Source organism: Tachyglossus aculeatus, chromosome X1, assembly GCF_015852505.1.
Source record: "Tachyglossus aculeatus isolate mTacAcu1 chromosome X1, mTacAcu1.pri, whole genome shotgun sequence".
NCBI lineage: Eukaryota > Metazoa > Chordata > Mammalia > Monotremata > Tachyglossidae > Tachyglossus > Tachyglossus aculeatus.
Genome location: NC_052101.1, coordinates 122,747,497 through 122,766,614, shown reverse-complemented (window position 1 = coordinate 122,766,614; position 19,118 = coordinate 122,747,497). Strand labels below are relative to the sequence as shown.

The window sequence follows — 19,118 nt, the reverse complement described above, 5'->3', positions numbered from 1 at the left end:
TCAGATCTAGGGCCTGGAGCAATTTGGGCAGATATCCAGGGGGCTTAGCTGAAGGGGGCAGTCTCTGCTTGACCTGATTATCCTGTGTCTACCCCAGGGTTTAGTACAGGCTTAGCAAGCACCATTATTTATTCTTCTTAATTAACTCCTCCTGGGACAAGATTTCCTGCCCAATTCCCTCCTTTTCAGCTCCCACACTGAGAAGCAGTGTGGCCTAGTGGAAAGAACCTGGGCCTGGGAGTCTGGGGACCTGGGTTCTAATCCTGGCTCCATCACTTGTCTGCTGTGTGACCTCGGGCAAGTCACTTCACTTTGCTGTGCCTCGGTTTCCTCCTCTATAAAATGGCGATTAAATTATTGTTCTTCCTCCCTCTTAGACTGGGAGCTCATCAGAGAAGCAGCCTGGCCTAGTGGCAAGAGCCCGGGCTTGGGAGTCGGAGGTCATGGGTTCTAATCCCGACTCTGCCACTTGTCTGCTATGTGACTTTGGGCAAGCCACTTCATTTCTCTGTGCCTCAGTTCCCTCATCTGTCAAATAGGGTTGAAGACTGTGAGCCCCACGGGGGACAACCTGATGACCTTGTATCTACCCCAGTGCTTAGAACAGTGCATGGCACATAGTAAGCGCTTAACAAATACCATCATCATCATCATGTGGGACGGGGCTGTGTCTGACAAGATTATCATGATCTACCCTAGTGCTGAATACAGTGCTTGGCACATAGTAAGTGCTTAAATTCATTCTTTCATTCAATTATATTTATTGAGTGCTTACTGTGTGCAAAGTACTGTACTAAGCACTTGGGAGAGTAAAATATAACAATAAGCAGACATATTCCCTGCCCACAGTGAGTTTACAGTTTAGAGGGGGAGGGGGACATTAATATAAATAAATTAGAGATATGTGCATTAAGTGCTGTGGGGCTGGGAGGGGAATGAATAAAGGAAGCAAGGCAGGGTGAAGTCAGGGCGATGCGGAAGGGAGTGGGAGAAGAGGAAAGGATGAGCTTAGTCAGGGCTGGCCTCTTGGAGGAGATGTGCCTTCAATAAGGCTTTGAAGGAGGGGAGGGTAATTGTCAGATTTGAGAAAAGAGGTCGTTTCAGACCAGAGGCAGGACACGGGCGAGGGGTCAGCGACGAAATAGACCAGATCGAGGTACAGTGATAAATCGTGATATTGATTACTGTCCAGGAATGGCTGTGTCACCCATTTCCTGATCCCAAATCTGTAAGTAAAATGGATGGATTGAGAGCAGGAAGTGGGTTGAGCCCAACACTTGGGGACCCCTGGGGAGCAAAGGGGATGGAGGAGAGGGGGTCATGAGCTTCCCAGTCAATGGTATTTATTGAGTGCTTTCTTTGTGCAGAGCCCTGGGGAGATCCGTTATCTCCAAGGGTCTCTTTAGGACCGTGAGCCCCGGGTGGGGCAGGGACTCTGTCAGATTGGATGATCCACCCCAGCGTTTAGTGCAGCGTTTTGCACAGAGTAAGTAAATACTTAACAAATACGATCATTATCTCCAGGGATCATCGGCAGGCCTTAGGGAGCGTGGAGAGCCGAGGCCTCGGGGACTGCCCCGCGGCTAGCGGAGAAGGAGTTAGGAGGGGCCTCGGCATCCCATCCGTCCCACTTCCCAATCCGGCCTCGATCTGATCCGAGATTTCGGTCCCGCCCTCGCCCCCCACTCCCCGCCCTCCGGCCGCCTCTCTTTATGGCTTCCCGGGAGGGGAGATTTCTTTTTTTTTTCTCCCTCCGCTAATGATTAACCCGCCCCACCATCCAGGTTCGAGGGAACCGGAGGGAGAGAGGCTCGCCCCCGGCCCCATGGGCTGAGTGTCTATGTGTGCTAGCCTTCTGTCCCTAACCCTGCCCTTGTCCCTGCCCTCGACCTCCTTCCCGCCAGGCGCCAGACCTTCCCCTCCGGCTCCCGATTGATTCCCCGGCAGAGGAAGACCAGGCAGAGGACCAAAAGTTTCCCAGGCGAGGAACCGGTGGGAGGAGGGACAAGGTAGGTTGATCGATGAGGTGGGGCAGGGATGGGGCAAGTGACTTTTGCCCGCGGGATCCGGACCAGAGCCGAGGAGAAAAACGGCTCCAATCCGCCCTGGCCCAAGAGGGACCCCTGGGGGGAAGAGGTGGGCGTTGGGGCTGGGGGTGGGGGTGGAGATGTCTCTGCCTGCTCTGCATTCTGGGCGTGTCTCTGTCTCTCTTTGAGTGACTGTCTCTGCTTTTTGTGGATGTCTGGCTCTCTGCGTCTCCGGCTGTCACTACATCCTATGTCTCTGTTCCTTTGCTCTCTGTGCTTGGTTCTCTCTGTTCTCTGCCTCTCTGCTCTCTGGGACACTCTCTCTCTCCCTCAGTGACTCTGTTTCCCCATTCTCTATGAGTGTCCCTGTCTCTGTACTCTGTATATCCCAGTCTCTCTGCTCTCTATATGTGTTTCTGTCTCTGCCCTCCCTGTATGCATCTCCCTGACTCTGCACTGTGTGTGTGTGTGCGCGCGCGCCCTCTCTGTGTGCATTACTGTTTCCTCACTCCCTGTGTGTCTCTACTTCTTCACTCTGTGTTTCAGTCCCTTCAATTTGTGTGGATATGTCTCTGTCTCGGCACTCTGACCCTAAGCTCTCCATTTATCTCTGTCTCTCTACTCTCTGTGCTCTTTGTGGCTGTCTGCTCTCTGTGTATCTGCCTGTCTCTACCCTCTATGGATCTGTGTGTCTGTCTCTCCACTTTCTGTGCGTGTTGCTGCCTGTACATGCTGTGTATAACCCTGTCTCTCTGCTCTGTCTGTCTCCCCCCTGCCCTCCTTGTGTGCATCTCTGCTTCTGCACTGTGTGTGTGTCTCTGTCTCTACCAATAAATCAGTGCTATTTATTGAGGGCTTACTGTGTGTAGAGCACTGGACTAAGCACTTGGGAGAATACAGTAGAGTCGGTAGACATATAATCTGTCCACAAAAAGTTTACAGTCTAAAGAAGGAGACAGATGTGAAAATAAATTAGGCATATATACATAAGTGCTTTGAGGCTGAGGGTGGGGCGGATATCAAGTGCTTAAAGAGTACAGACCCAAGTGTAAAGGTGATGTGGAAGGGAGAGGGAGATGGGGAAATGAGAGCTTAGCTGGAGAAGGCCTCTTGGAGGAGATGTGATTTTAAGGTGGGGAGAGTGGTGGTCTGTTCTCTATGGAAGGAGAAGAAATTCCAAGCCAGAGGGAGGATTTGGGCAAGGGGTCATTGGTGAGAGAGATGAGATCAAGGTACAGTGAATATGTTGGTGTTAGAGGAGCCAAGTGTGAGGGCTGGGCTGTAGTAGTTCAGGAGGTAAGGTAAGAAGGAGTGAGCTGATTGAATGCTTTAAAGCCGATGGTGAGGAGTTTCTGTTGGATGCAAAGATGGATAGGCAACCACAGGTGGTTCTTGAGGAGTAGGGAGATATGAACTGAACATTTTTTTAGAAAAACGATCTGGGCAGTAGAGTGAAGTAAGGACTGAAGTAGGGAGAGACAGGAAGTAGGGAGGTGAGCTAGGAGGCTGATGCCATAGTCAAGGTGGGGTAGGATAAGTGCTTGGATCATTCATTCAATCATATTTATTTAGCACTTACTGTGTGCAGAGCACTGTACTAAGTGCTAGGAAAGTACAATTCAGCAACAAATAGAGACAATCCCTGCCCACAACAGCCTGGTGGATAGAGCCCGGGCCTGGGAGTCAGAAGGACCTGGGTTCTCATCCCGGCTCTGCATCAACGTTGTAGCAGTTTGGATGGAGAGGAAAGGGCAGATTATAGTGATGTGAAGGTTGAATTGACAGGATTTTATGTCATACTGAATGTGCAGGTGGAATGAGAGACATGAATCTAGGATAATGCCAAGATTACAGGTTTGAGACAGGGAAGATGTCAGTGTTGTCTACAGTGATGGGAAAGTCAGAGGGAGGACAGGGTTTGGGTGGGAAGATGAGGTAAAGTTTGAGGTGTCAGTGGAATATGCAAACAGGTCTCCTGAAGGCAGGAATGTCCGTCTCTGCCCTCTCTGTATGTATCTCTCTGTCTCTGCACACATCACTTTATCTTCATTCCCTGAGAGTGTCTGTCTGTTTCTTCATACTCTGCATGTTTCTGTCTCTCCAGTCTGCGTGGATATGTCTCTGTCTGTGCTCTCTGGGTGCTTTTCTCTGTCCCTGAGTTCTCTGTGTGTGTCTCTGTCTCATTACTCTCTCCACTCTGTGTGTGTCTGTCTGTCTGTCAATCTCTTCTGTGTATCACTGAACTCTGTGTGTCTTGGTTTCTGCTATCTCTCTCTCTAAATCTGTCTCAGCTCTCTCTCTCTCTCTCTCTCTCTCTCTCTCTCTCTCTCTCTCCTTTTCTCTCTCCCTATCCTTGTTTTATCTGTGCCTCTCTCTGTGTCTCCCGGTCTTTCTATCTCTGAATCAGGGTCAGCCTGAGCCCAAAGCCTCAGAGAAGGTTAATGAGGTCGAAAGGATAGGTCCATACTCCCCCTGGGGGAGAGGCAGAGGGAATTATTAAAGTGGGGAGAGTTCCCAGGGAATCTGAGTGTCTTGGGGGTGAGTTGAGTTCACCTTCCCAACTCTCCCTCCCTTAATGCCCAGCTCTGGCCCCAGATTGTATGGGGTCAATCTGCTCTCTCCCTGTCCCTGGCTCTTCAAGGTCTCTCTCCCTGTCTTGTTGTCAGGACAAATAGAGGGGAGATAAAGTCTCCCAAAGGTCCTTGGGCCCTAGGTAATCCCGAGAAAAGGAGGAGGGAGTGACTGAAACAGAGGGGTTAGAAAAGGATAAAGCTTTCAGAGGTGCTAGTCTGCCTGGAGGCAGAGGCATGGATGAGATGACCTATAAAGTTCAGGCCCTTGCTTCCTTAACTTATTCATTCATTCAATCGTATTTATTGAGCACTTACTGTGTGCAGAGCACTGTACTAAGTGCTTGGGAAGTACAAGTTGGCAACATATAGAGGCAGTCCCTACCCAACAACGGGCTCACAGTCTAGAAGGGGGAGACAGACAATAAGACAAAACATGTGAGCAGGTGTCAAGTCATCAGAATAAATGGAAGTAAAGCTGGATGCACATCATTAACAAAATAAATAGAATAGTAAATATGTACAAGTAAAATAAATAGAGTAATAAATCTGTACAAACATATACAGGTGCTGTGGGGAGGGGAAGGAGGTAAGGCGGGGGGGATGGAGAGGGGGAGAGGAAGAAGGGGGCAACAATGGGTTGGGAAGTGAAACTTGTGAGATTGAGGAGGATCATCTTATCAGGTATAGGAAGATTGTTTTGTCCTCTCCTGAGGCTAACCTACCCTGCAGATAAAGAGAATAACAACCAGTCCCTTCTCCCTAGATGCTAGGACTGAGGCCCAGCCGTCTCTTTCACCCAGCCCAGCTGGGATGAAGGGTAGAAGTGGGTCTCAGTGGAAGGACTGGTCTGATTTGATTGTACTGTTTCTACCACAGCACTTTGCACAGTGCTTGGCACATATAATAAGCACTTAACAAATACTACCATGATTATTAGGAAGGGCAGGGATGTGACAGTTGTCCCAATCAATCAATCATATATATTGAGCACTTACTGTGTGCAGAGCACTGTAGTAAACACTTTTTTTTATTTTATAATGGCATTTATTAAGCGCTTACTACGTGCAAAGCACTGTTCTAAGCGCTGGGAAGGTTACAAGGTGATCAGGTTGTCCCACGTGGGGCTCACAGTCTTAATCCTGATTTTACAGATGAGGGAACTGAGGCACAGAGAAGTGAAGTAACTTGCCCGAAGTCACACAGCTGACAACTGGCGGAGCCGGGATTTGAACCCATGACCTCTGACTCCAAAGCCCGGGCTCGTGGGAGAATATAATACAAGAAAGTTGGTAGAAATGTTTCCTGCCCCCACTGAGCTTACAGTCTAGAGGGGGAGACAGACATAAATATAAATTATGGATATGTACCTAAGTGGAGGGCTGAATAAAGGGTGAAAATCCAGTTACAAAGGAGATGCAGAAGGGAATGGGAGGAAGAAACAAAGGGCTTAGTCAGGAAAGGCCTCTTGGAGATGTAATTTTAATAAGGCTTTGAGGGTGGGGAGAGTGATCGTCTGTCCAAAAACAGAGCTTCTTATCTTCCCACCCAAACCCTGTCCTCTCCCTGACTTTCCCTTCACTGTAGATGGTACCACTATCCTTTCTGTCTCTCACAGGCCCTTAACCTTGGTGTTATCCTTGACTCCTCTCTTTCATTCAACCCACATTTTCAATCCATCACCAAATCCTGTCAGTCCCAGCTCCACAACAAAGCTAAAATCCACCCTTTCCTCTCCATCCAAACTGCTACCACGTTAATACCATCACTCATCCTATCCTGCCTAGATTACTGTCAGCCTCCTTGCTGATCTCCCAACCTCCTGTCTCTCCCCACTCCAGTCCATACTTCACTCCTCTGCCTGGATCATCTTTCTACAGAAACATTCAGGACATGTCACCCTCTTCCTCAAAAATTTCCAGTCATTGTCCATTAACCTCTGTATCAAGCTTTAAAGCACTCCATCACCTTGCACCCTCGAACCTCACCTCGCTTCTCTCCTTTAACAACCCAGCCCACATACTTCTCTCCTCCAGTGCTAACCTTCTCACTGTGCCCCAATCTCGCCTGTTTCGCCACCGACTCCTGGAACACGTCCTGCCTCTGGCCTGGAATGCCTTCCCTCCTCAAATCCGACGGACAATTACTCTCCCCCTCTTCACAGCCTTATTGAAGGCACATCTCCTCAAAGAGGCCTTTCCAGACTAAGCCCCACTTTTCCTCATCTCCCACTCCCTTCTGCATCTGACTTGCTCCCTTTGCTCTACCCACCCCACACTATCCCCACAGCACTTATGTGTATCTGTAATTTTATTTATTTGCATTGAAGTCTGTTTCCCTTCCTCTAGACTGTGAGTTCGTTGTGGGCATGGAATGTCACTGTTTATTGTTGTGTTGTACTTTCCCAAGCGCTTAGTACAGTGCTCTGCACACACTAGGCTTAATAAATACAATTGAATGAATGAATGAATGAATCTGTCTGATATGAAGAGGGACTTGCCTTCCTTACCCCTCCTTGCACTTCCCTCTCATCCTTGCCCCGCCTTCCCCTTCTTCCTCTCTTTCTCCTTCTTCCCCTCTTTTCCCTCCTTCCCCTCTTACCACTCTGCACCTCACATCCTGAGCTGATGAAGAGGAAATTGGAAGCAGTAGAGGGAGCAAGGGAGGGAGAGAGCAGAGGACCCTGTCAGGGTCTCCAGGAGGAGCCGAGGGAGAGTCCACCCTGAGCCCGCTCTGAAGGCTGGGCATCACAGGAAGCAAGAGCTAGGAGTTCCCTGCTGGGAGGGTGGGGACAGGGAAGCTGAACTCCATCAAAGGAGTGGTGGGTGGGGCTTTTGACCAGAGAAGACTTTGTGCTGCCGGAGGGAGCTCTTCGAAGGTGTGAGGGAATCTGAGCGAGACCTAACTGAAGAGATTCATACACCAAGCCCCAGCTGGACAGATGAGGCTGGCCAGAGAACTGCGGTTCGTTGGGGGTTTTTGTCTCTCTCACTGAGTGGAGGGGAAGTGGGAGTCTTTGGACAGGAGTGAAGGAAGAGGTGGGCCGGGGAGCAGGCTAAGGAATGCTCTCTAGCCATAGGCTGGAGAACACAGCCTGGCTCTTTAGAATCAGGAGTTGTTGCAGGAGTTGTTGAGTTGGGGGCTGGGCAGAGGAGAGACGGGGAGGAAGAGGCCTGGAAGAGGGGAATAGAAGCCAGGGGAAAGGCTGGGGTTGGGGTGCTGATGAAAGGTCTTTCTGCCACTTACAGGTAGGTCCCGGTCCTGGCCCTACCTTGAAGATGTACGAGAAGCGGCCGTCGGTGAGCTATGGCCCAGAAGCCATGTACCGCCCGGAGGTGTACGAGAAGCGGCCTTCAGTGAGCTATGGCCCAGGAATCGTGTACCCCCCAGAGGTGTACGAGAAGCGGCCCTTGGTGAGCCACGGCCTGGGGTCTCCGCCCCCCCAAGAGGCATGCGATAGGCAGCCATCAGTGATCTATGGCCCTCCAAGGTCTCAATGTGCCTACATGGCTTCACCCCCACCTGGCTCCTTCTACCAGGAGGATGTGCCCCAGTACTTCTACAGGTGGACCTCCCCTCCTGGTTTGGTTCGGATCCTTCAGGGGCTGGTGATCCTGCTGTGTGTGACCATCTTTGCCTGCGTGGCCTCAACCCTGGCATGGGACTACAACTACGGAGGCCTGATGGGCTACGGGAGTGGGATGGGTGGCTATTACGGCAGCTCAGGCTATTACCCGGGCAGCTACTATGGCGGGACCAACCCGAGGGCGGCCAATGGCTTCATGATCTCCATGGCTGTGCTCTGCTTCCTGATCTCGCTGGGGCTCTTTGTGGCGGGCTTGTCCAAGTCACGCAGCACCCGCTCCCGCCACTTCTACCTGCTGGTGCTGGTGGCCAGCGCCATCCTGGCCTTCTTCGTGCTGATCGCCTCCATCGTCTACATCCTCGGGGTCAACCCCCGCGCCTCCATGGCTGCCGGCTCCGGGAGCTTCTATTACAACCAGATTGTGATGCTGTGCTCCCAGGTGTACTCGTCCCCAATCGGGGGTGGGATCATGAACCGCTACCTCTACCACTACTGCATGGTGGATCCCCAGGAGGTAAGACTTATCTCCCTGCAGATACTACTACTAATAATAATAATAATAGTATTTTTAAATCAATCAATCGTATTGATTTTTAAAGTGCTTACTACGTGTCAAACACTGTACTAAGTGCTGGAATAGATACAAGATAATCAGGTCCCACATGTGGCTCACAATCCAAGTAGGAGATGAGGGAACTGAGGCACTGAGAAGTTAAGTGACTTGCCCAAAGCCATGCAGCAGATACGTGGCGGATCTGGGTTTAGAACCCAGGTCCTCTGGCTCCCAAGCCCAGGCTTTTTCTACTAGGCCACACTGCACTTTGTGTTCCTGGCCTGGAGGTCAGTTCTGTCATGGAAAGGGCATGTCAATTAGCCCCTCGAGGCCTCAGTTTTTCCTTCTGAAGGATGGGGAGAAAAAGAATCCAACCTCACCCAGGGGGAGGGAGCAGTGGCTAGGGGGATGAGAGATGCAGGGTAGGAGTGGGGGACTGTTAGAAAACAAGGCAAAACAATGGCTAGGAAGCAAAGTGCGGGGGTAATTCTGAGATGTTAACATCGATAAAGTACAAGTTATTATTACTATGTTGTTCTTTTCTCGTACAATCTGGCTGTTGCGCACTATAGTGTCTTGGGCTTTAGCTAAGTACACTCCAGTTATCTCTGGTGGAGATCAAAGAAAAAAAATCTCCCCCTTATGTAACAGGCATCCAGATATTATAATAATAATAATAATGGTATTTGTTAAGCGCTTACTATGTGCGAAGCACTGTTCTAAGCGCTGGGGAGGTTACAAGGTGATCAGGTTGTCCCACAGGGGGCTCACAGCTTTAATCCCCATTTTACAGCTGAGGTAACTGAGGCCCAGAGAAGTGGAGTGACTTGCCCAAAGTCACACAGCTGACAGTTGGTGGAGCCGGGATTTGAACCCCTGACCTCTGACTCCAAAGCCCGTGCTCTTTCCACTGAGCCACACTGCTTCTCCAGATATGATCATTACTGGGTGGCTTGAGCTCCTGCGTTACTCCCTCCCACCCCTTAGCCAAGGAAGATTGAGGCTGGCTCAGTCACTAACTCAGTTTCCCCACTGACAGGCACTGCTGAGTGGCCCCTCCCCCTTCCCTGTGAGGGATTGGAAGGATGCTTGAGGTTGGGTCTGAGAGCTGAGTGGCCTGGGCTCCCTCCCTGAAAGCCCAGCCCTGGTCCCCCACCCCTTCCACCCCCAGAAAGTCCCCATGGGGCAGACACAGGAGGTGGGGTGGGGGAGAGGGTGGCTTGGTGGCTGAAAAAGCCGGGCCTAATGGAAAGAATCTGGTCCTGGGAATCAGGAGACCTAGGTTCTCATTGCTGCTCTGTCTCTAGCCTGCTGTATTACCTTGAGCAAAGCACTTCACTTTTCTGGGCCTCAGTTTCCTCATCTTTATAATGGGAATAAGAGAACTGCTCTCTCTCCCACCTTAGACTGTGAACCCCATGTAGGACAGGGACTGTGTCTGATCTGATTGGATTGTACCTCTCCTGGCACTTGGTATAGTAAGGGCATACCAAATATCACAGTACCACAGTTATTATTATTATTATTATTATTATTATCATCATCATCATCATCATCATCGTAGTCATTACTGTCATCTTGCCTTCCTCCCCAGGCCGTGGCCATCCTCTGTGGCTTTCTTATTGTCACCCTCCTCTGTGTCATCTGTTTCTTTGCTCACAAGACCCGATACAAGATCTGGAGGTTTGGCAAAGTCAACATCTACTGGGACAAGCCCCTGGCCTCTCCTGACGGCCCCAGTATAGATGACTGGGTAAGTCGGCACCCCTCACTTGGCAAGGGCAAAGCAGGGGCCTTTGGGACAGATCCCAGGTTCTCACTACGGGAGCTCTACCACCCTCCCCCAAACTGTTTATTCAAGATAGGCTGAGTTTCAGTCTGGTCAATCATTAACCCAAATGCGGTCACCATTCAGAGTTTTAAAGTCACTTTTCTCAGGGTGATACCCAGTCCCCCCGTGGGGCCAGGGGGCAGCCCTGGCTCTAACCAGCCCACCTGCTCTCTCCCTACCCCTAGGAGGGGGTTCCCCACCGTTTTATGCCTCCTCCCTCAAGCCCAATCTGGGCAAGTCCCTCACCCCTTCCAGCCCTGACTCAGAGGGCAGAAGTTAGCCCTTTCTCTTAGTCCTCTGTCACGGGCAAGGACGTCCAATGCCCACTTTGTGGATAAGATTGCTTTGGGCGGGCACCCCACCCCAGTGTTATAAGTCCAGGGCAAGGTCATCAGGGAGTGGCTGGTCATACCATCTGCTGAGCTAGCTCCCGATGGCCTGACCAGCTAGGCAGAGAGAGCGGAACTAGGGAGGAGGCAGGGATATGTGAGAAGGAATCGGTAGGGTGTGTTGGGAAGACATCATCAATCGTTTTTATTGAGTGCTTACTGTGTGCAGAGCACTCTACTAAATGCATGGGAGAGCACAATGCAACAGAGTTGATGGACATGTTCCCTGCCCACAGTGAGCTTCCAGTCTAGAAAGGGAGACAGACAGTAACAGAAATAAATAATTTATAATATATAATTTATAAGACAGAGGGAAGGAAGAGGGTGAGGGGTGTGGGAAGAGGGTGAGCGGTGTGGGGAAAGGGAGAGGCTAGGGTCCTAAGTGGATGCAAGGGTTTCTGCTCTGAAATCCTCTACTCTAGAATGGAGGGGCCTGGCTCTCATTGCCCCTTACCTGGCCTCTTCCTCCTCCTCCATGAGGCAGAGACTTTGAAGCTTTCTCTCCCCCACCTCCTTTCAACAGCCCAGCCCTGAAATAATGATGGTATTTGTTAAGCGCTTACTGTGTGCCAAGCACTGTTCTAAGCACTGAAATCTCTCCACACCTCTCCCCTCTTCCCTACCTGTCATTTATTTTAATGTCTGTCTCCCCCTCTAGATTGTCAGCTCCTTGAAGGCAGAGATGTTGTCTACCAACTCTATTGTACTATACTCTCCCAAGCGCTCAGTACAGTTCTCTTCTCACTATTGGCTTCAAAGCTCTCCATCACCTTGCCCCCTCCTTCTTCACCTTGCTTCTCTCCTTCTACAACCCAGCCCACACACTCTGCTCCTCTGCCACTAACATCCTCACTGTGCCTCGTTCTCGCCTGTCCTGCAGTCAACCCCTGGCCTATGTCCTACCTCTGGCATGGAATGCCCTCCCTCCTCACATCCGCCAAACTAGGTCTCTTCCCCCCTTCAAAGCCCTTCTGAGAGCTCACCTCCTCCAGGAGGCCTTCCCAAACTGAGCACCCCTTTTCCTCTGCTCTTCCTCCCCTCCCCATTGCCCCTACTCCCTCCCTCTGCTCTACTCCCCCGCTCCACGTCACTCGTGTATATTTGTACATATTTATTATTCTATTTATTTTATTAATGATGTGTATATATCTATAATTCTATTTATCTATTTTATCATCATCATCATCAATCGTATTTATTGAGCGCTTACTATGTGCAGAGCACTGTACTAAGCGCTTGGGAAGTACAAATTGGCAACACATAGAGACAGTCCCTACCCAACAGTGGGCTCACAGTCTAAAAGGGGGAGACAGAGAACAAAACCAAACATACCAACAAAATAAAATAAATAGGATAGATATGTACAAGTAAAACAAATAAATAAATAAATAAATAGAGTAATAAATATGTACAACCATATATACATATATACAGGTGCTGTGGGGAAGGGAAGGAGGTAAGATGGGGGGATGGAGAGGGGGACGAGGGGGAGAGGAAGGAAGGGGCTCAGTCTGGGAAGGCCTCCTGGAGGAGGTGAGCTCTCAGCAGGGCCTTGAAGGGAGGAAGAGAGCTAGCTTGGCGGATGGGCAGAGGGAGGGCATTCCAGGCCCGGGGGATGACGTGGGCCAGGGGTCGATGGCGGGACAGGCGAGAACGAGGTACGGTGAGGAGATCAGCGGCGAAGGAGCGGAGGGTGCGGGCTGGGCAGTAGAAGGAGAGAAGGGAGATGAGGTAGGAGGGGGCGAGGTGATGGAGAGCCTTGAAGCCCAGGGTGAGGAGTTTTAATTCTATTTTAATTCTATTGATGCCTGTCTACTTGTTTTGTTCTGTTGTCTCTCTCCCCCTTCTAGACTGTGAGCCCGTTGTTGGGTGGGGATTGTCTCTATCTGTTGCCAAACTGTACTTTCCAAGCGCTTAGTTCAGTGCTCTGCACACAGTAAGTGCTCAATAAATGTGATTGATTGATTGAATGAAAGAATGAAGTAAACCCTCAATAAATACCATTGATTGATTTATCTCAGGCAGGACGACTGATGCTGGGAGCCCAATAATCAATCAATGGTATTGATTGAGTGCTTACTGTGTGTATAGCATTGTGCTGAGCGCTTGAGAGAGTTCAATACAGTAGAGTTGGTAGGCACAAACCCTGCTCTCTGAAGGTTTTTCCTGGCTGGGCCAGCTTAACCTGACCCCTCTAGACTGTAAACCCCCACCAGACTGTAAGCTCGTTGTGGGCAGGGAATGTATCTGTTTACTGTTGTATCATACTATCCCAAGAGCTTAGTACAGTGCTCTGCACACAGTAAGCGCTCAATAAATATGATTGACTGACTGACTGACTGACCCGTCCGCATAGCCTGTGGGGTGTGTTTCAGGGCAAGTGAATCTGGGGCCAGGTCAGAGGGAAGGTGCAAATGATATGCAAAATAATATGCAACTTAGGCACTGGGGAGTCGTTAAGGTGAGGGAGGGTGGAGAGGGCACCCTACTGGCTGGCTCAGCTTGCTCACTCTCCCATTACTGGGTTCTGTCTTCAGTCCCCTCTACCCTGTCTGGAGGGCCCACTGCCCAGTGTCCAGGAGGTGGGTCGGAAGCAGAAGGGTGGAATAAGGCTGGACGGGTACTGCCTGTGACCTGGAGCCAGGTCTCAGCCAGGGGCCTGTCGGCCAGGATTTGATAGTGCTATTGTCCTGCTTTGGCCTGGAGTTGGGGGGGACTGGGCGGGGCAGGAAGGGGGGCAGAGATGTTTGTTTCTAGGCCCCTGATAAAGGCCTCCTGCTTTGGTCTGTTGAAACAACAGGGAACACGGTGGTTTTGTGCTTTTTGTTCTGGGAGAGTTCCTGCTAAGGGTAGGCCCCACCCTTGGTTTGCCGGGCTTCCCTCCTGCTCCCGGGCCTCTGCCATCTCAAATGCTGGTGCACCCCTGGCTCTTTGCCCTCAATTCCTAGGGACCCTCTCCACTCAGGCACAGGTGCCCACTAATGCCCCCTGCACTGCCTGGGGAGGTCAAGTGCCCCAAGGGACTGTCCTTGCCACTCTACTCCAGGAAGCTGGTCACTCCTTCCTCCCATCAAGCGGTTGGCCCCGTGCCATGCTCTGTGCCCATTCTGGGCTGGGGGAACCTCACTGGGGGACATGGTTGCTCCCCAGGAGAAGGCCACAGTGGGTGGCACTAACATCCAGGAGGACGTGGCCACGCTGGCGTATTCAGAGAAGCCCACCAGCCCCCTGACCAGCCCTTACAGTGCCCCTCCGGAGAAAGCCTATGAAGACCATATCACCAGGTGGGTTGGAAGTGGGGTCTGGTGGCATCCCAGGGAAACGGTAAGCATTCATTCATTCATTCATTCATTCATTCATTCAGTCGTATTTATTGAGTGCTTACTGTGTGCAGAGCACTGTACTAAGCACTTGGGAAGTACAAGTCGGCAACACATAGAGACGGTCCCTACCCAACAGCGGGCTCACAGTCTAGAAGGGACCCACCTGCTGGTGTATTCTGGGTAACCCTGAGCCTGGATCAGGATCAGCAGTAGCAGCAGCAGAGCCCCTCAGGGCTTTGATTTGGGTGCCCAGTTTGTCTCAGTTCCCTCCAGGCCCACAGAACAGCACCCTGAATTCCAGGACCATTCCAGTTTTCCCCAGGAAATCTGGGTGACCTGCCCTGGCCTCTGTCAATGGGCACAGACCCTTGGAGGACCCTACAGATACTTGGTGCTCTTCTCCTTTCAGGGCACCAGGACCAAAGTTGGCCCTGGCCCTTACCAATCTGCTCTCCAGCAATGGCTGCTCCTGGATCCCTTTGCTTTTCCAGTGTCCCATCCCCTGCAAAGACTGGCGTCAGCTCCCTAAAAGAAGGGAAGACAGCTGCAATCCACCTCCCTACCAGGCGGGGCCGGCACCGATACCGGCACCACCCGGACCTGGACGAGTCACAGTGTGAGACGGATTTCACCACGGCGGTGGAGTCCAGTGACGAGAGGGACCGGAACGAGTGGGTCAGGTGAGGGAAGGACAGCCAGATGGTGCAGCAGGAGAGGGGACCCTGCTCCCTCATCAGGTACTAAGTCTCCCAGACTGGCACCGGGTCACAAATTGGTAGAAGCAGCCAAAGGCAGGAAGGTGAGGAAGGGTTTGCCCAGGCTGGCTCGCAGCTGGGCCCCTCCACAACACTGTTCCAACAGAGAGTCAGCTTCCCCGTCGCTCCCTGCCGTCTCCCCCAATCCTGCCCTCTCTCTCTCCCAACCCACCTTCCTCGGGCACTAAACCATGTCCTCATCTTCAAAACCCTACCTGAAAACCTAGCTCCTCCAGCAAGGCTACCCAGATTAAGCCCACTCCTTCCAGTAATAATGAAGAAGGCTTTAATGTGTAAATCTTGGGGACAAATGTCTTGTCTACCTCTCTATTGCTCAAAGAGGAATATCTTTGATATTTAATGTCTCTGCCCTTTGAGTTTTCTGTTTGTCTGTCTGGGTTTGTGCCTGTCCTGTCCTGTCTGGCTGTCAGCCCCTGAAATAGAGATAAAATCTTCTCCCTTTGTCTTTCCCCAAAGCCCTTAGAGGGGGCGGGGGGGAGGGGAGGGAGAGAGAGTGTGTGTGTGTGTGTGCATGGGGGGGGGGGGGCAGAGGGGGGAAGGCCTTGTCTCCCCCATCAGACTGTCAGTCCTTTGAGGATAGGGACTGTGCCTGCTCCTCCTCCTGTCCCTAGATAGAGTGCCCTGTGTTTTGTGTGTGTGTGTGTGTGAGAGAGAGAGAGAGAGGGAGAGAGAGAGAGAGAGAGAGAGAGAGAGAGAGAGAGAGAGAGAGAGAACCACCAATCTCTCGAGGACGGTACTGGGGACTGAGTCTTCTTTCTTTGCCCCTTCCCCACCATCTAATCCAGGATTCAGCCCAGACTGGGGATGGCCAGGCTAACTGACCGCCCCCACCTCACACACACACACAACTATCTACACAGCCTCTACCCACCCATCACCTCGGATGAAGCCCGCGAGGCATACAAGACAGAGTTTGACATGGACCTGAAGCACTACAAGAAGCTCTGTGCCGCTATGGATGACATCAACGACCAACTCAGCCAGCTGAGCCGGCAGCTGGACAACCTCCCTGAGGATGGGCCTGAGTACCAGGTAGGGGGACCCGGTGGTCAGCACCCCCACCACTGGGAACCCAGAGGCCTGGGCCCAGGGAGCGAGGGGGGCACCATGGTGTCCAGCCCTTCCTGGACCGTGGGGTGGTGGGGAGGGAGGGAGACAGTGGCTGGGCGGTGAGGCCGGGACTCCAGAGCAGGCACATCAGAGAAAAGCCCACATGCCCAGACTAGAGGTTGGGGGACAGGGCCATAAAAGATAGAATTCCATCCAGAAGCCCCTCCAGACTTCAGAAGGTTCCCCAACAAATAGTTGCTGCCTTGATCTATTGGATAGGCCAGCCCTGCCTGCCCCTTCCCGCCCTCATTGAGTCCTCCACCTGCCTGACCCTGCTCACCCGGAAGCTCCCGGCCCAGCTGGCCCCGGAGACCTGGTTTCCCCATACAATGGCCAGGGCTCACCAAGGCCTCAAAAGGCTCCCTTTGTTCCTCCCTGACCGGGCTCTCCCCACCCCACCTCCCACCTCTCTGCCTTGGCAGCAGCGTCCAGGAGGTGGGCCGGGGAGGGACCGGAGACGTCCATCTCCCTGACCCATCTCCCCCACAGGCCACCGCAGAGGAATACAACCGCCTGAAGGACCTGAAGCGGGTGAGGCCCCTGGCTGTGGCTCTGGGATTCCTCTCCCCCTCGGGGGTTTCGGCCCCTCCCTTGGCCCGCACCCCCTTGGGTTGCGGCCGGGAGGGTATCCTGAGCCTGAGATCCCATCTGCCTGGTGGCATACACTCCCCCCCAGCCCTGTCTGCCCATTAGCACCCTCCCCCCATCACTCCACCCTGACCTGGCACGGGGACAAAGACAGAGGCCCAGGAAGGGGCCCACTGGCTCCCTGAGGCTAAGGCTGTTGGAGGCACTTTGCCACCCACCGTCGTAAGCTGGGGGGATCTTGTGTGTGCCAGGCTGGGGGTGGGTACATGGGGGAGGTTGGGGAGACAAAGCTAGGCCCCATAGCAACTGCCCCCTAGACCAGACTCACCCTGCTCCCCTTTTGCCTCCCAGATGCCCGATTACCAGACCAAGAAGCTGGAGAGCAAGAACCTGCGCAGCAAGCTCTTCCACATCAAGCGCATGGTCAGCGACTACGACAAACACCGTGGGTAGAGGCGAACCCACCCCCTCCACCCAGACCTCCCAAAGTTCTGGGTTTCCTAGTGGGAGCAGGGTGGGGGCCTGCCCATGGAGCCAGATGGACCTTCCCAGCATTCTCTGGGCCATTACCTGCCCTTGCCCACCACCCTCCACTTCCCAGAGACCAGGCTCCCGACAGCTGGGTGGAAGGAGGCCAAAAGGAAAGGGATCTGTCCCATCGGTACCCTTTTTTCAGAAGGAGCTCATAAAGAGGGATCCCAGACTTCAGGCAGGTCACCCAGAGAGCAGGCACCCCTGGGAACGTACCCATCGCCCCAGGGTACAAATTGCTTTGAACCCCACCCTGGCCTGCTCTTTCTCTGGGGCAGGGAGCAGCAGATTCCACTCTTTCTCCTTTTGAGTGTGGCCAGGGATTCCCGTCTCCAGGATCTTATGTCCTGTCCCCCATTTCTCCCTCCCCACCTAGGATGGATCCCTTGGCCTCACTGAACCCCTTTAAGGCCCCTTTTCCACCCCACATCCAGGCCCAGGGGAGAGAGAGACAGAGCTGAAAGAGGAGAGCCTTGGGCTGGGGGTAGAGAGGAGAGGGGAGAAAGAGAAAGGGCCTCGCCCTCTCTGTCAGGCCTCCAGCTCCCCCTCTGCCTCCCTCCCCACCCCTCTGCAGCCACGGCAGGGAGGGGCCCTGGGAAGTGAGAACCACCCAAACCAGCTGTTTGTGGAGCTGCCCAGTCCCCACCCTTGGGGTGGGAAAATCTGTAAACAAATGTGAAAAAATAAACACTTCCATCTGAGATGGGGCTTCTCCCTCCTCTGGATTTTGAGGCTTCTGACTCAAGACTTGAGTAGCTGGTGCAGCCCTGCAGATGGCAGGGAAATCAAGCAGCGAGGCCGAAGAGGACCTAGGCAGTGGGCAAGGAAGCAGTCAGATGACGGGCCTCAAAGAAGTGGCTTTTCTCTTTTCTGACTGTTGAGAGGCATCCTGGTGCCCTGAGAGGAGGGTGTTGAACAGTGGGAGGGGGTCAGGGGCGGGAGTGAGCATGTGAGGCCCAGTGTGTCCCCTAGCTCTGCAGGGCCTGTCACTCTTGTCAGCTTAGACCATCAGCCCACCGGCAGTGCCATTCCTGTATCAGACCACCCCACACCCATCCAGCCCAGGGTTCTTTCTCCAGGGCAACAGGATGCCCCCATGGACATCCACTATCCTAGTTAGGGACCAGGTAGAGAGTGGGGGGAGGGGTGAAGGTGGGGGCACATGAAGCTTTTAAAGTAGTAAATGATCAGGGGTTTGGAAGAAATTAGGGATATTGAACGGGCTTCTATCTTGGTTTGGGTCTCATCCCCTTCCCCTATCTCTATCCTCGTCCCCTTTCCGAAACAGATGAACCTCTTCTCAGTACGCCTGCACTGGTTCACAGGGCTAGGGTCTGAACGGCGCCTGGGGCATCTGATGGGGCTGGTGGTTGTCCTCACCCACTCTGCTGCACATCTGGAAAGCATCTGGGCGTCTCGTCCACATAGCCCAAGTCAGGGGGTCCTGGGCGATAGGATGTATTAGTTCCAGGCAAAGTCCAAACACATGGTGGCAGGAGGGGACAGGGAGAAGGGGGAGCAGTGGACAGGGTGGAGGAGGAAGGGGTAAGGTTGGGGGGGGAGGCAGGGAAAAGGGAGGGGAGGGCAAAGGTGAAAGGACAGGGTGGGTTTAGAAGTGGATTTTGTCCTGAGAGTTCAAGTTGAAGTCCCTTAGCTCAGCATGAGGATAAGGCAAGACATTTTTAGCCTGCCCTCCATTTGGCTGGCCCAGACTTTCTGGCAGAGTTCAGTTCACCAAATCCAGGAGAGAGGCTGACCCGGGTATCTCCTGATGCCCCCTTGATGCACGGAGAAAGGAAGCAGGCTGGCAGGGGGCATAAGAGGGCATCACCTC

The 19,118-nt window shown here is 52.7% G+C and overlaps 1 protein-coding gene across 5 annotated transcripts; it reads left to right on the top strand.

Moving 5' to 3' along the window:
- The first annotated feature begins 1,443 nt into the window (after nt 1–1,443).
- LOC119919885 (occludin-like) lies at nt 1,444–17,985 on the top strand. Of its 5 annotated transcripts, XM_038740671.1 has the most exons (9): nt 1,444–1,486; nt 1,905–2,009; nt 7,846–8,697; nt 10,331–10,489; nt 14,107–14,240; nt 14,771–14,959; nt 15,916–16,087; nt 16,655–16,696; nt 17,105–17,985. In XM_038740671.1, the coding sequence occupies exons 3-9, from the start codon at nt 7,876–7,878 to the stop codon at nt 17,204–17,206; spliced, it is 1,620 nt and encodes a 539-aa protein (XP_038596599.1). In that variant the 5' UTR covers nt 1,444–1,486; nt 1,905–2,009; nt 7,846–7,875; the 3' UTR covers nt 17,207–17,985. The 5 variants fall into 5 exon arrangements, 4 of the variants coding, with proteins under 4 accessions (XP_038596599.1, XP_038596602.1, XP_038596601.1 ...); XM_038740674.1 differs by lacking the exon at nt 1,444–1,486 and having other exon boundaries at nt 1,796–2,009; nt 10,400–10,489; XM_038740672.1 differs by lacking the exons at nt 1,444–1,486; nt 1,905–2,009 and adding an exon at nt 7,508–7,561.
- Nucleotides 17,986–19,118: the final 1,133 nt, after the last annotated feature.